This window comes from Diabrotica undecimpunctata, chromosome 8 (genome assembly GCF_040954645.1).
Source record: "Diabrotica undecimpunctata isolate CICGRU chromosome 8, icDiaUnde3, whole genome shotgun sequence".
In the NCBI taxonomy this organism is placed as follows: Eukaryota; Metazoa; Arthropoda; class Insecta; order Coleoptera; family Chrysomelidae; genus Diabrotica; species Diabrotica undecimpunctata.
The window spans coordinates 7,720,332-7,735,845 of record NC_092810.1 but is presented as its reverse complement, the minus strand read 5'-3'; the positions used below and the strand labels follow the sequence as shown (position 1 = coordinate 7,735,845).

Below are 15,514 nucleotides of genomic sequence, written 5' to 3'. Positions count from 1 at the left end.
TAAAAAAATTTAATATTTCTATTCAAATCAACTGCTGTCTGGTTTGTTTATACCACTTTTAGTAGTTTAAATTTATTCCGCCAGAGGTCAGATACTTTGTTTTCAATCGCGAATAGACGCTTAAGCGTCTTTTGATAGCACCTATCAACGAAATATTTTGTTCTGTGAAACTTAATTGACAGAACAGCTACTTTGAGGTTTGACGTTTGATGCTATCTTCATTCTTCACTGGAACCAAATCCAAACATGAAAAATGTCTCTAATTTAGCGTTTTGGATGTAAAATGATTATTGGTATACAAAAAATCAAGGACGATTTTCACATTTGGTCCCATTGAAGATAGCTATAATTGAGCTGTCAATCAAATTCATAGAACGAAATGTTGGCGCTTGACTGTGTTGCCATGTTTTTTTAATAAATCGGGAAATAGCATGTGATTTATAATTAATAAAAATCCAATAGAACGTTAACAAACTAACAGTAAAAAAGAAATTCTTTCAAAGAATAATAAGAATATTATTCAGGTACTTTCCACAGACATCTGGTGACCATCTGTAACAATCTGGCAACTGGTGGTTTGAGGATTGCCAAATCTATTAGCTTATTATCAAAGGCAAATGCCAAAAAATGTTGTAATAATTAACTGCAATTAATATGAGAAGAAACGAGTATTTATTCGTTCGTGTTGTATATAAAAAAATAAAAAATTGCATAATTCATATAATAATATAATAAAAATGTATTTTTGAAAGCTTCTCTATTTGTAATTGAAGCCTACAACATATACATTATAAAGACATGACAACACAGTCAAACGTCAAAAATTTGTTTTGTGAATTTAATTCACAGCTCCTTTGTAGCTATCTTCAATGGGACCAAATGTGAAAATCGTCCAAAAATCAAGTACAATCACATGGAAGTAAAACAAGAAATTAGCGAGGAACCGTGTAAAATAGAAATCGAGTGTAATGAATTGGGTGATGCTCTTTGGGATGACTTTAAATGTGAAATTCAGGAGGAATCTAGTAGGCAAAATACACATGACACATGTGATTATTTAGACTTGAAGAAATGTCCCGTAAATACTGAAATAGAACAACATGGAAATAAAATTAACCCACTTGGAGAAAACCAAAAAACTGAAAAAGGTTAGTAACAATGCATTTTAAGTCCCTCCTTATTAGTTTAGATCTATAGCCATATTTTTTTGTATAAAGTATAGGAGTTTTTAAAATTAAAGATACTTATATTATCCACAAGGAAACAGGAAGTTCCTGTAGTTGGCTGTATACCATGTCTCACAAAAAATTTATTAAAATCCTTTATAAAAGGTATATAATTTAAATGTACTAGTGTAATAAGCCGGAACGCTGTGAATATTGTATTATACACATTAATGTTTTTTATACTGAATCATGTAGTGACGTATCCTATACATAAATTGTAAATGTCTTAAAGGATCAATGAAGTATGACTTTGTCAATTATTTTGTAAACTGATATATTTGGCAATGAAGCCAGAAATCTCAAATCAGGAATTGCTAGATTGCTACAGATGGTTAAAATTCACTTTATTCTGTAGTTTCTAAACTACAGTCAAAATCGTTTACAACGACACCGGCTATAACGTACAATCGGATATAACAAACAAAATAGTAGGTCCCATAAAATGACATACAAAAAACGCATTTATATTGCTTATAATGAACAAATCGGTTAGAGCAAACATATTTCTTGGAACACGAGCAGTTAAAATATTGGTTACAGCGTACAATTTCAAGTACATATCTGTACCTCAGATGATACAACATCCATTTTTTCAAGTATGACATTTTTACACGCTGTATAATAAATAAATAATAAAAAATTATGACCAACGCTTGATGTAAGTGACAGTAGATACAATGTTCAATATAATATTGTTTCCATATCTTGATAAATAAGTTTAAAAGTGCTATCCTGTAAAGTTATGAAAATGGACATTGTAGTGTTGTATTTCTCACAGGTATTACCGATATTTAGTACCGCGAAATAAGAAGTAAGGATTTATTAATTTATGGTTATAGTACATACGGTTTATGTAATTTATGGTTATTTAGACCTCCCAAGACGGGTCCATTGTATTACAAAATTTTGTTTATATTACACCATTTGGCCCAAGCCAAGAGTTTCTGAATTTGAATTCAGTTGTGTCTAGCCTTCATAGAAAACATGCCACGGAAATAATTTACTAATGAGGAATAGTTTGAAATAATTTGTCGAGTCGATTCCGGTTCATTCCTGGTTCAAACAACAACGCGCAAACAATGTATTATACCCGTGAGTGGGCCGATGCTTCAGGTAAAGGCTGACGCTTTCGCTGTGATTTTGAAGAAGGATTAAGCTTCTTGGGTTCAACGTTTCCGAGCTCGCCACAGTAGTGTCCAAGGAAAAATTTCAGGTGAGTCAGCGAAGAACTGTCAGATATTGGCATCGTACTGAGTCACCAAACTAGTGATAAACAAAGTCCTGATGAGGCTTATGAAGAATTGGAAGATTTCGTCAAAATCCCTACTGTTGCTGAAGCATATGCTGCTTGTTCCACTATAAGAGCATTTATTCAGACTGCTGAAACTTCCCAGAGTGTGAAAGAATCATTATCGATTGTTTCCATATTAATTGAAAAAATGTTTTTCAGAAGAAATGTTGTCAGAAGTTCAAGGAAGGCAACAAACAAAAATTACAGACTTTTTTCATTAAATATTGAGGTAAAATGTTGTATTTACATATTTTGTAATACATAAATGTATGTATTTTTCTTTGTCTTTTTAAAAGTAAATAGTATTATGTATGCCTACATTTTTATAATACAAAGATTTTGAGAAGTCTTTATATTATGAGCATACTTTATTGACTACTTATACTTATTTCAATACATATTATACATCTATGTATATATATATTTAGATATAATATTTATATAATTTAATAAACACATATGTTAAATGTTATGTATAATATGTTATAACATATTATAAGTATAGATAAAGTAACACATGTTTGCGTCATAAACCTAGGTACAACGAAATAACTGTTCCTACCAGTGTAATATCGTTTGTAGCAACCTGTTCATTATAACCGATAGAACCGCTTACAGAGAACACTGGCTACAACGTACAAAAACCATCAGTTCCCTGAAGTTCGTTATAAGTAGACTTCGGCAAATATGCATATTGCATATTTTGCATATTGTGCATATTTTATGCAAATATTTCATATTTTGGCATATTTGTATAAAAGTTTGCATAAAGTACATAAAAGTTCAGATTTTTATACTGTATTTGAAAATTTTTAAACATACCAATTTATTTCAATTCTTGTATAAAATTTTGTAGTCATTTTAATCAAGAAATGATCTAAGTACGTAATCTCTACAGGTACAAAACATTTACAATTTCAAAGAAGATCAATTTAAGTAGCCCTCAACATTCTTAGAAAGTCTTGGTCACTGAGGCATTCAGTTATTGGATAATCGCTAAGGGTTCGCTCATTTGCATTTTATGATCTAATCCCCAAATCTATCTACAATTTATTGTATCTTAACAGCAGGTAAACGGCTAATAGTTTTGTTCCTAATTTAGGGATTTTCCAAAATCTCCCAGTTTATTAAATTAGGTACCTAAACATTTCTAATTCGATGCTCAGATTTGTAAATCATTTTTGTTTTGATATTCAAAGCGTAAACACTCGTTGTGCGTAACAAAAAGGAAGATTGTGATTTTATAATGCCTAAAACAACCACTGCTTCAACTTGGATTAAACCTTATAAAGAGCTGTCTATGGATATGGGAAAAATCTACTGTTCAGTCTGTGGCAAAATTGTAAGTATCTAATATTTTCTATTAAATATCTAATATTTCATACATACAGGGTGTTTCCAAATGACACTTACAACGTTTGACTGTAGATACTTCTCGAAAAATTGAACAAAACGATATAGTTAATGAGGGGTCAAACTTATTTACTTTTCGAGATACAGGGTGTTAAAATTAAAAAAAATTAAATTCTTTTAGTTAATATCAACAATAACTTTAAAACCAATAAACGTATTTACTTGAAATTTAGTACTCGTAGGTTGTTTTTAAATGAAAAATAGCTTCCTTTAGTGAGAAAAAATTGTCCATGGTACAATACAATGGTGTGTATTTAGAAAAATTTTTCACCTTTACTTTTTTTTATGAAGTCAGCTATTCTAAAACACAATTATTTTTATTGTAATTGAATTAACAAAAAAAAAACTTTTGTTGAATTTTAAAATAAGTTATATGATGTACTAATGGTTAGTAACAAAAACTAATTTGTGGATTAATACTGCATTTAAAACACTTAGCGAGTGTTTTTTTTCCAAACCAGTTATTTGATTAACCAAAAACACCTTGTATATTTTTATATTTTAAAGGTTGGGTTACAATAAAGGTTTTTATTTTTATTTATAGATAGCATGTGAGAAGAAATTTCAGATAGACCAACATGTGAGAACTGCTTCACACATTGCAAAAAAAGGAAAAATAGGAGGAAAACATCAAACTTCAATGGCTAAATGTTTCCAATCTACTTCAAAAAAATTAGATGAGCAAGAAACTTTTAATGAAGACTTGTGTCGCGCATTAGTGTCCTCAAACATACCGCTTTCAAAATTAGTAAATGTAAATTTTAGTTCGTTTCTAAAAAAATATTGCAAACTTAATGTTCCAAGTGATCGGTCTCTAAGAAGAAATAATGTGAACGGGCTATACTCGTCGGTGTTAATTAATATTAAGGAAGAAATTGCAGATAATTATTTTTACATATCTGTAGACGAAACCACTGATTCCTCAGGAAAGTATATTGCTCATTTATTGATTGGTGTTCTTAAAGAAGATACCTTACCAAAATCTCATCTTATTTCATGCCAGCAACTTGAGAAAACAAATGCTTTAACAATTTCGCGTTTTATACAAGAAACATTAGCAACTTTTTTTCTTCCGACAACTATTCCTTCTAATAAATTACTGCTTATTTTATCGGATGCTGCTCCTTATATGGTGAAAGCAGGACAAAATTTAAAAATATTTTTCCCAGATTTAATACATGTTACTTGTGTAGCGCATGGATTAAACAGAGTTGCAGAGGAAATACGAAAAAAGTTTCCTCTTGTAAATACCATGATATCCAGTGTCCAAAAAGTATTTCTTAAATCTCCTATAAGAATTCAACATTATAAAGAAATGCTACCTAACATTCCTCTTCCACCACAACCTATTTTAACGCGATGGGGAACATGGTTAGAAGCAGCTAATTTTTATGCAGATCATTTTGTTAAAATAAAGAACATAATTGATACGTTAACAGATGAAAGTTCCCAATCTCTTTTGGATTCTAAACAAACTTTTCAGAGTAACTTGCTTCAACAAGAACTTTCATTTATAAAATCAAATTTTAGTTTTGTTCAAAAAACAATTACTCAGTTAGAATCACCAAAACTGTCATTGTTCGAAAGTACAGCATTAATAAAAGAATTTGCGTCATGTTGTCGGAACGTTAGAGGTAATATTGGAAAAGATATTTTAAAAAAAATTGAAGCTACTATGGAAAAAAATAAAGGTTACCATATTCTTTCTGAAGTAGTCAGTGTTCTAGCTGGAAATATTTCGGAAACAATTTAGAACCAAATGTTTTGGTTAGTTTGAAAAATGCTCCCGTTACATCAGTTGATGTTGAACGAAGTTTTTCCATATATAAATATATGTACTCAGACAGAAGCCACAAGTTTTTGTTAGAAAATTTTGAACACCACTTGGTCATTTATTGTTACCATAATTCTAAATAAGTTTATTCATACTTAAAAATGATGTAGTTACTTAAAATAAATGTAAATCTTAATGAATAGTAGGAAATATTTAGTTATGTACACATTTTTTTTTAAATAAAATTATTTTACGATTTTTTTATTTATTTGTATGCATATTTTGTAAAATATTTGCATATTTTCGGGTAAACACGTACATATTTATGCGCATATTTTCTACATTTTTATTTGCATATTTGCCGAACTCTAGTTATAAGCGATTTTTACTGTATTAATTTTTACCATAGGCATAATTTTAATGGTTTTTAATATATAAGTAATTTTTAAATGCAAGATATAATTTTATTTTATAATATTTATAGGTATAATTTTATGCTTTTAATTGTATAATGTATTTTTCACGTTCTTGTTTGTTTTAAATTTTTTTTTCGTATAATTATATTAAGTGCTCTTGCCCATAATTTTATATGTGAGAGTATGAAATAATTGAGTATATGGCAACACTGACGTATATTAAGCTTACATTTCATAATGTCAAATATATCTATAGGTTATGTTCATTGCCCGAAAAACCAATTTAACTGTCGTTAAATGTTACTACTGCGTAATTAGGTAAATAAGATCAAATAACGTTACAGGAAAAACAAAATGCCAAATATACAAAATCATAATAAGACCGGTACTCATATATGGTTCAGAAACCTAGACATTCTCTAAAAGACACAGACGAAAATGGAATTTGGCGAAGAAGATAAACAAATCAGAATTGACAAGAATCCTTGAACAGGCCAAGACACAAAAATGACTCTCGAGCCAGTGATGATAATGATCCCACAATGTTGAATATATTTTATCTTTTATAATACTTTGTAGAGACCGGTTTATACTTATTGGTCATTGTTAAATGAGTACATTATTTCATATTTTAAGGAGAATTCTGGTTGCATTCCACAAATCCGGAAGTAGGCTATTCTTCTAATTCTGCTTAAAAAAGGTGACTCATAGAAGTTTCAAGGTCAGTGTAGTACCTCCGTTTGTACTACTATCTTTATGCACAATATTGAATGTATTGAGGTAGTACACATTAAAAATACACATATCATTTACTACTTCTGTGGTCTTAATTTTTATTATGCTTTAATTTGATTATTCAACTCATTCTCCCTGATTCTCAAATATTTAAGTATATTATAGTTGGTTTGTTTTAGGTTATCTACAAGACGAAAACAAAATGGAAATTATGGAGACCCCTATTAAACATTTATCTTACAAAGGAAATTATATGAGTCAACACTCTGAAGAAAGAACATTAAATAAAAATATGAAAGTTGCCACTGAACAAAGACCTTACAAATGTGAAGTTTGTTTTAAACAGTTTTCTCACAAAAGTTATTTGAAAAGACATTTGAGATTGCACACTGGAGAAAAATCCTACAAGTGTGAAATTTGTTTTAAGCAATTTAGTCAAGCAAGTTATTTGAAAACACATTTGAGAGTGCACACTGGAGAAAAATTTTACAAGTGTGAAATTTGTTTTAAGCAATATAGTCATGTAGGTAATTTGAAAACACATTTGAGAGTGCACACTGGAGAAAAATCTTACAAGTGTGAAATTTGTTTAAAGCAATTTAGTCAAGCAAGTTATTTGAAAACACATTTGAGAGTGCACACTGGAGAAATATCTTACAAATGTGAAATTTGTTTTAAGCAATTTAGTCAAGCAAGTACTTTGAAAAGACATTTGAGAGTGCACACTGGAGAAAAATCTTACAGGTGTGAAATTTGTTTAAAGCAATTTATTCAAGCAAGTAATTTGAAAACACATTTGAGAGTGCACACTGGAGAAATATCTTACAAATGTGAAATTTGTTTTAAGCGATTTAGTCAAGCAAGTACTTTGAAAACACATTTGAGAGTGCACACTGGAGAAAAATCTTACAAGTGTGAAATTTGTTTTAAGCAATTTAGTCAAGCAAGTACTTTGAAAACACATTTGAGAGTGCACACTGGAGAAAAATCTTACAAGTGTGAAATTTGTTTAAAGCAATTTAGTCAAGCAAGTTATTTGAAAACACATTTGAGAGTGCACACTGGAGAAATATCTTACAAATGTGAAATTTGTTTTAAGCAATTTAGTCAAGCAAGTACTTTGAAAAGACATTTGAGAGTGCACACTGGAGAAAAATCTTACAAGTGTGAAATTTGTTTAAAGCAATTTAGTCAAGCAAGTAATTTGAAAACACATTTGCGAGTGCACACTGGAGAAAAATCCTACAAATGCGAAATTTGTTTAAAGCCGTTTTCTAGGGCAGGTAATTTGAAAACACATTTGAGTGTGCACACTGGAGAAAAATCTTACAAGTGTGAAATTTGTTGTAAGCAATTTAGTCAAGTAGGTAATTTGAAAACACATTTGAGAGTGCACACTGGAGAAAAATCTTACAAGTGTGAAATTTGTTTTAAGCAATTTAGTCAAGCAAGTACTTTGAAAACACATTTGAGAGTGCACACTGGAGAAAAATCTTACAAGTGTGATCATCACCCAAAAGAGTGAAGTTTAAGCAAACAATTTCTGCCCGAAAAATCATGTGCACAGTTTTTTGGGACAGAAAAGGAGTATTGCTCGTGGAGTTTCTGCCTCGTAATGAGACAATCAATGCAGCGTCTTTTTGTGACACATTGAAAAATCTGCGTCGTGCAATCCAGAACAAAAGACATGGCAAGTTGAGTAAGGGTATCGTTTTGCTGCATGACAATGCCCGTCCACATGTGGCTAATCAGACCAAAGATCTCATCAAATCATTTAAATGGGAAACTCTAGATCATCCTCCATACAGCCCTGATCTGGCGCCCAGCGACTACCATTTGTTCCAGCACTTGAAGAAACACCTGGGCGGTCAGCGTCTTCAAGACGATAACGAAGTCAAAACATTTGTAATGCAGTGGTTAACAAGTCAGGCGGCAGAATTTTATCAGGAGGGTATTCAAAAACTGGTGCCACGTTATGACAAGTGCCTCAATATTCACGGAAATTATGTAGAAAAGTAGATTAAGGTAAAGGCTTTCATGTAAAAATAAAATTATTGCCATATCTTTGCACGTCTTTTTTTAATTCCAAAACGGTACTTACTTAAAAAACACGCCTCGTATATCCAATATTTCTGCCATAAAAATCCACCCGTCCAACTAATTATGCAATGTCCCCTGTAGAAGTTCATAATTGTCTCAAACGTTGGAATTTGGTGACACATGGCCCTTAAAAAAAATTTTCGGTATCGCGTCAAGTTGTTTGCTTAGATTGCAATAAATCAGAGCTTTGTTGGTCTTCAGTGGAGAACCATCTAAATGAATCCAAATGTTCGTTTAAAATTTTATAAATATTCATATCTACGAATATGAACATTATTTTCTGTAGAGTTTGTGTGTTTTTTGTTTTTCCTTTTTTGGTTAAGTTAGTTTTAAATAATGAGTAAAGTCTACAGTAGATGATAACATCGTTAATATACTACATATTGAGTTGTAAGTTATGAAATGAACTATAAACATCTGTATTTCTTATAAACTCTATGTCATTTGTTATATTTTAGAGAACTGATGAAGCTTTAGAAATATAAAGCGAAACGTCTTCGATAAACTTATGAAGTAGTTGACTTCTTTTTTTATTTGCCAACCTGAATGTATATGTATATATATATATATATATATATATATATATATATATATATATATATATATATATATATATATATATATATATATATATATATATATATATATATATATATATATATATATATATATATATATATATATATATATATATTGTATCGTTTGACACTTAACCGCCTGCCACACTTGGGTTGACTGTACTGCTGAAGCGAGTGACATGGCAGTCACCTGGTCACCGTTCAGAACTACATTTAAAAAAGGATGTACTCTGCTGGTCAGAACGAATCCAAAAAGGAACTATTATTGTTATTGTTTAAGTACGTAGTTTCTTGTTAAACCTTTAAAATACCTAGTGTAAAGCGTGTCTAGATTACTTTGCTTCTGGTGGTTTTAGGGTTCAGACCATGTACTTTTTAAAATTTAAAATTTTCTCTCTCTTTGTATTTGAAGCATAACAAATACTATAATAGTAAATAATATATTATATAACAAATACAATATTCGCTTAAGCGTCTTTTGATAGCACCTATCAACGAAATTTTTTGTTCTGTGAAACTTAATGGACCGTGGAAGTGATGACGTAGGTTTTATTGACATCTGTCAGTTTCACTTTCCAAACAAACCTTGTTTAGTGTGGATAATTTGTATTTTTTCATTTTTTTTTACAGAATCTTTCCGCTTTTTGCAATATCTAAGTATTCTAATAGTTACTACAACAAGTTTACAATGTTGTGTAAATAATAAAGCATGTTGTTTTATAAAAATAGCAATAAAATGCATATATCAATAAAGTAAGATTAGAATGTCTTTAATTTAAATTTTTAAACTATATTTCATATAAATAGAACACTGAATTATGATGGTATTATCGTAAAAAACACTATACTTCGGACGATTTTCACATTTGGTCCCATTGAAGATAGCTATAATTGAGCTGTCAATCAAGTTCATAGAACGAAATGTTGGCGCTTGACTGTGTTGCCATGTTTTTTTAATAAATCGGGAAATAGCATGTGATTTATAATTAATAAAAATCCAATAGAACGTTAACAAACTAACAGTAAAAAAGAAATTCTTTTAAAGAATAATAAGAACAATATTCAGGTACTTTCCACAGACATCTGGTGACCATCTGTAACAATCTGGCAACTGGTGGTTTGAGGATTGCCAAATCTATTAGCTTATTATCAAAGGCAAATGCCAAAAAAATGTTGTAATAATTAACTACAATTAATATGAGAAGAAACGAGTATTTATTCGTTCGTGTTGTATATAAAAAAATAAAAAATTGCATAATTCATATAATAATATAATAAAAATGTATTTTTGAAAGCTTCTCTATTTGTAATTGAAGCCTACAACATATACATTATAAAGACATGACAACACAGTCAAACGTCAAAAATTTGTTTTGTGAATTTAATTCACAGCTCCTTTGTAGCTATCTTCAATGGGACCAAATGTGAAAATCGTCCCTATACTTCAAAGAAAAAGCAGCAGAGGAAGCACAATGTTAACTTTATAGAAATTAAAAAGTCTTGAGATTGGACATTCCAACTTTTGTTTGGAAAGGTATTGACAGTTGTGACGTCACACTTCCACTGTCCATTTTGACGTTTGATGCTATCTTCATTCTTCACTGGAACCAAATCCAAACATGAAAAATGTCTAATTTAGCGTTTTGGATGTAAAATGATTATTGGTATACAAAAAATCAAGTACAATCACATGGAAGTAAAACAAGAAATTAGCGAGGAACCGTGTAAAATAGAAATCGAGTGTAATGAATTGGGTGATGCTCTTTGGGATGACTTTAAATGTGAAATTCAGGAGGAATCTAGTAGGCAAAATACACATGACACATGTGATTATTTAGACTTGAAGAAATGTCCCGTAAATACTGAAATAGAACAACATGGAAATAAAATTAACCCACTTGGAGAAAACCAAAAAACTGAAAAAGGTTAGAAACAATGCATTTTAAGTCCCCCCTTATTAGTTTAGATCTATAGCCATATTTTTTTGTATAAAGTATAGGAGTTTTTAAGATACTTATATTATCCACAAGGAAACAGGAAGTTCCTGTAGTTGGCTGTATACCATGTCTCACAAAAAATTTATTAAAATCCTTTATAAAAGGTATATAATTTAAATGTACTAGTGTAATAAGCCGGAACGCTGTGAATATTGTATTAAACACATTAATGTTTTTTATACTGAATCCTGTAGTGACGTATCCTATACATCTATTTTAAATGTCTTAAAGGATCAATAAAGTATGACTTTGTCAATTATTTTGTAAACTGATATATTTGGCAATGAAGCCAGAAATCTCAAATCAGGAATTGCTAGATTGCTACAGATGGTTAAAATTCACTTTATTCTGTAGTTTCTAAACTATTAATTTTTACTGTAGGCATAATTTTAATGGTTTTTATTATATAAGTATTTTTTAAATGCAAGATATAATTTTATTTTATAATATTTATAGGTATAATTTTATGCTTTTAATTGTATAATGTATTTTTCACGTTCTTGTTTGTTTTAAATTTTATTTTCGTATAATTATATTAAGTGCTCTTGCCCATAATTTTATATGTGAGTATGAAATAATTGTGTATATAGCAACACTGACGTATATTAAGCTTACATTTCATAATGTCAAATATATCTATAGATTATGTTCATTGCCCGAAAAACCAATTTAACTGTCGTTAAATGTTACTACTGCGTAATTAGGTAAATAAGATCAAATAACGTTACAGGAAAAACAAAATGCCAAATATACAAAATCATAATAAGACCGGTACTCATATATGGTTCAGAAACCTAGACATTCTCTAAAAGACAAAGACGAAAATGGAATTTGGTGAAGAAGATACAACTTTGTACTGTATAAAATATACCAAGATACGAATATCCTAATATTTATTAAAATAGGATGTGTTGGATGGGACATGTGAAAAGAGTGGAGGATGGCAAAATACCAAACAAGTACCAGTAGGAAAAAGAACAAGAGGAAGACTGAAGCTGAGATAGGTACATAGAATAAATAGAAAATAATATAATAACCTTAAAAATTAAAAAACAGGGAAAAAGCTCTAAACAAATCAGAATAGACAAGAATCCTTGAACAGGCCAAGACACAAAAATGACTCTCGAGCCAGTGATGATAATGATCCTACAATGTTGAATATATTTTATCTTTTATAATACTTTGTAGAGACCGGTTTATACTTATTGGTCATTGTTAAATGAGTACATTATTTCATATTTTAAGGAGAATTCTGGTGCATTCCACAAATCCGGAAGTAGGCTATTCTTCTAATTCTGGTTAAAAAAGGTGACTCATAGAAGTTTCAAGGTCAGTGTAGTACCTCTGTTTGTACTACTATCTTTATGCACAATATTGAATGTATTGAGGTAGTACACATTAAAAGACATTAGGGCTGACTATCATTTACTACTTCTGCCGTCTTAATTATTTATTATGCTTTAATTTGATTATTCAACTCATTTTCCCTGATTCTCAAATAGTTAAGTATATTATAGTTGGTTTGTTTTAGGTTATCTACAAGACGAAAACAAAATGGAAATTATGGAGACCCCTATTAAACATTTATCTTACAAAGGAAATTATATGAGTCAACACTCTGAAGAAAGAACATTAAATAAAAATATGAAAGTTGCGATTGGACAAAGACCTTACAAATGTGAAGTTTGTTTTAAACAGTTTTCTCACAAAAGTTATTTGAAAGGACATTTGAGATTGCACACTGGAGAAAAATGTTACAAGTGTGAAATTTGTTGTAAGCAATTTAGTCAAGTAGGTAATTTGAAAACACATTTGCGAGTGCACACTGGAGAAAAATCTTACAAGTGTGAAATTTGTTGTAAGCAATTTAGTCAAGTAGGTAATTTGAAAACACATTTGCGAGTGCACACTGGAGAAAAATCTTACAAGTGTGAAATTTGTTGTAAGCAATTTAGTCAAGTAGGTAATTTGAAAACACATTTGAGAGTGCACACTGCAGAAAAATTTTACAAGTGTGAAATTTGTTTTAAGCAATTTACTTGGGCAAGTTCTTTGAAAACACATTTGAGAGTGCACACTGCAGAAAAATATCACAAGTGTGAAATTTGTTTAAAGCAATTTAGTCAAGCAAGTAATTTGAAAACACATTTGAGAGTCCACGCTGGGGAAAAATTTTACAAGTGTGAAATTTGTTTAAAGCAATTTAGTCAAGCAAGTAATTTGAAAACACATTTGAGAGTCCACGCTGGGGAAAAATTTTACAAGTGTGAAATTTGTTTTAAGCAATTTAGTCAAGGAAGTTCTTTGAAAACACATTTGAGAGTCCACGCTGGGGAAAAATTTTACAAGTGTGAAATTTGTTTTAAGCAATTTAGTCAAGTAGGTAATTTGAAAACACATTTGCGAGTGCACACTGGAGAAAAATCTTACAAGTGTAAAATTTGTTTTAAGCAATTTACTTGGGCAAGTTCTTTGAAAACACATTTGAGAGTGCACACTGCACAAAAATATCACAAGTGTGAAATTTGTTTAAAGCAATTTAGTCAAGCAAGTTATTTGAAAACACATTTGAGAGTGCACACTGGAGAAAAATCTTACAAGTGTGAAATTTGTTTTAAGCAATTTAGTCAAGCAAGTTCTTTGAAAACACATTTGAGAGTCCACGCTGGGGAAAAGTTTTAAAAGTGTGAAATTTGTTTAAAGCAATTTAGTCAAGCAAGTTATTTGAAAACGCATTTGAGTGCACACTGGAGAAAAATCTTACAAGTGTGAAATTTGTTTTAAGCAATTTAGTCAAGAAAGTACTTTGAAAACACATTTGAGAGTGCACACTAGAGAAGTGTGAAATTTGTTTTAAGCTGTTTTCTCACAAAAATATATTTGAAAGTGCACAGTGAAGAAAAAAAAATGCGACATTTGTTTTAAGCAGTTTTATAATATTGTTAATGATTATTATTATGTAATGATTATTAAATAATTTGACTTTGACCTATGATTCGAAACAACATACAAGACACAAGCCTTTAATTGTTTTTGCTACTTTCTTAATTCTTGCAGTTTCCAATTTACTTCAGTCAAATCTTTTGCATATTCGGCCATTAGAGACGGCACTGAAAGAAGAGGAAATTTGGATGTTTGAGTAGTATTATATAAATCAAAATTAACTTTTCTGAGTGTTTGTGGCAGATGGATTTCAGAACTTTTAATCTAAGAAGCGCAGTCAGGTGGGAAGCTATTTTGTAATATGTTTGATTATAATGTCAAATGATGATAGATACATGTATAAACTATATACTCTGCATCTTTTCCTTTTATTGTTATGATTGTCGTTTTGTGAATTAAAACACTTATTCTTTGTTCCTAGTTTTATTTAATAATACCTTAATACTACTGAGAAATTATACATATACAACCATGTACTTGTAGCTGCTACATAATTTTTATCTCATGTCATGTTGCTTCACATTTAATGCCACAGAACACCATAAAAAGGATTAAGGGAAGTATTACACTTTACATCATCATCATCATTTTGGCTTTACAACCCTGTGTGGGTCCTAGCCTCCCCAAGAATTTTTCTCCAGTCGTCCCTATCCATCGCCTTCCTCCGCCAAGCACGTATTTCCATATTTCTCATGTCTTCATCGATGTTATCTAGGAATCTTGTTCTGGGTCTTCCTCTTCTTCTTTGACCAATAGGTCTATCAAGGAGCGTTTTTCTAGCTGGGTCGGTTTGCTCCATCCGCATAACATGGCCTACCCACCTTAGACGTCCTATCTTTATGTGTTTTACGATATCTGGTTCCTGGTATATCCTATAGAGTTCGAAGTTGTATCGTCTTCTCCAGACACCATTTTCATTTACCGCTCCATAGATGCGCCTTAGTATTTTTCTTTCGAAACATCCTAACATGTTTTCATTACTTTTTGTTAAAGTCCAGGTTTCTGAACCATATGTTAGGACTGGGCGTATTATTGTTTTGT

General features: G+C 30.5%; 2 protein-coding genes across 4 annotated transcripts; both read left to right on the top strand.

Moving 5' to 3' along the window:
• The first annotated feature begins 377 nt into the window (after positions 1–377).
• Positions 378–8,980, top strand: LOC140449228 (uncharacterized). 2 transcript variants are annotated; one of them, XM_072542411.1, is made up of 3 exons: positions 378–1,148; positions 7,035–8,054; positions 8,139–8,980. In XM_072542411.1, the coding sequence occupies exons 1-3, from the start codon at positions 914–916 to the stop codon at positions 8,378–8,380; spliced, it is 1,497 nt and encodes a 498-aa protein (XP_072398512.1). In that variant the 5' UTR covers positions 378–913; the 3' UTR covers positions 8,381–8,980. The 2 variants fall into 2 exon arrangements, with proteins under 2 accessions (XP_072398512.1, XP_072398511.1); XM_072542410.1 differs by having other exon boundaries at positions 7,035–8,979.
• A 2,009-nt stretch (positions 8,981–10,989) lies between these two features.
• LOC140449227 (uncharacterized) lies at positions 10,990–14,886 on the top strand. Of its 2 annotated transcripts, XR_011951755.1 has the most exons (3): positions 10,990–11,458; positions 13,062–14,416; positions 14,457–14,886. XR_011951755.1 is itself a non-coding variant. In XM_072542409.1 (2 exons), exons 1-2 carry the CDS (start codon positions 11,188–11,190, stop codon positions 14,210–14,212), a joined length of 1,422 nt encoding a protein of 473 aa, XP_072398510.1. In that variant the 5' UTR covers positions 10,990–11,187; the 3' UTR covers positions 14,213–14,886. The 2 variants fall into 2 exon arrangements, 1 of the variants encoding a protein (XP_072398510.1); XM_072542409.1 differs by having other exon boundaries at positions 13,062–14,886.
• Positions 14,887–15,514: the final 628 nt, after the last annotated feature.

What these genes read in the sequence shown, in the direction of transcription:
- LOC140449228 (XM_072542410.1), top strand. Translation starts at nt 914, where the DNA reads ATGGAAGTAAAACAAGAAATTAGCGAGGAACCGTGTAAAATAGAAATC. An exon ending in AAACCAAAAAACTGAAAAAG is followed by an intron (nt 1,149 to 7,034) that starts GTTAGTAACAAT and finishes GGTTTGTTTTAG; the next exon opens with GTTATCTACAAGACGAAAAC.
- LOC140449227 (XM_072542409.1), top strand. Translation starts at nt 11,188, where the DNA reads ATGATTATTGGTATACAAAAAATCAAGTACAATCACATGGAAGTAAAA. An exon ending in AAACCAAAAAACTGAAAAAG is followed by an intron (nt 11,459 to 13,061) that starts GTTAGAAACAAT and finishes GGTTTGTTTTAG; the next exon opens with GTTATCTACAAGACGAAAAC.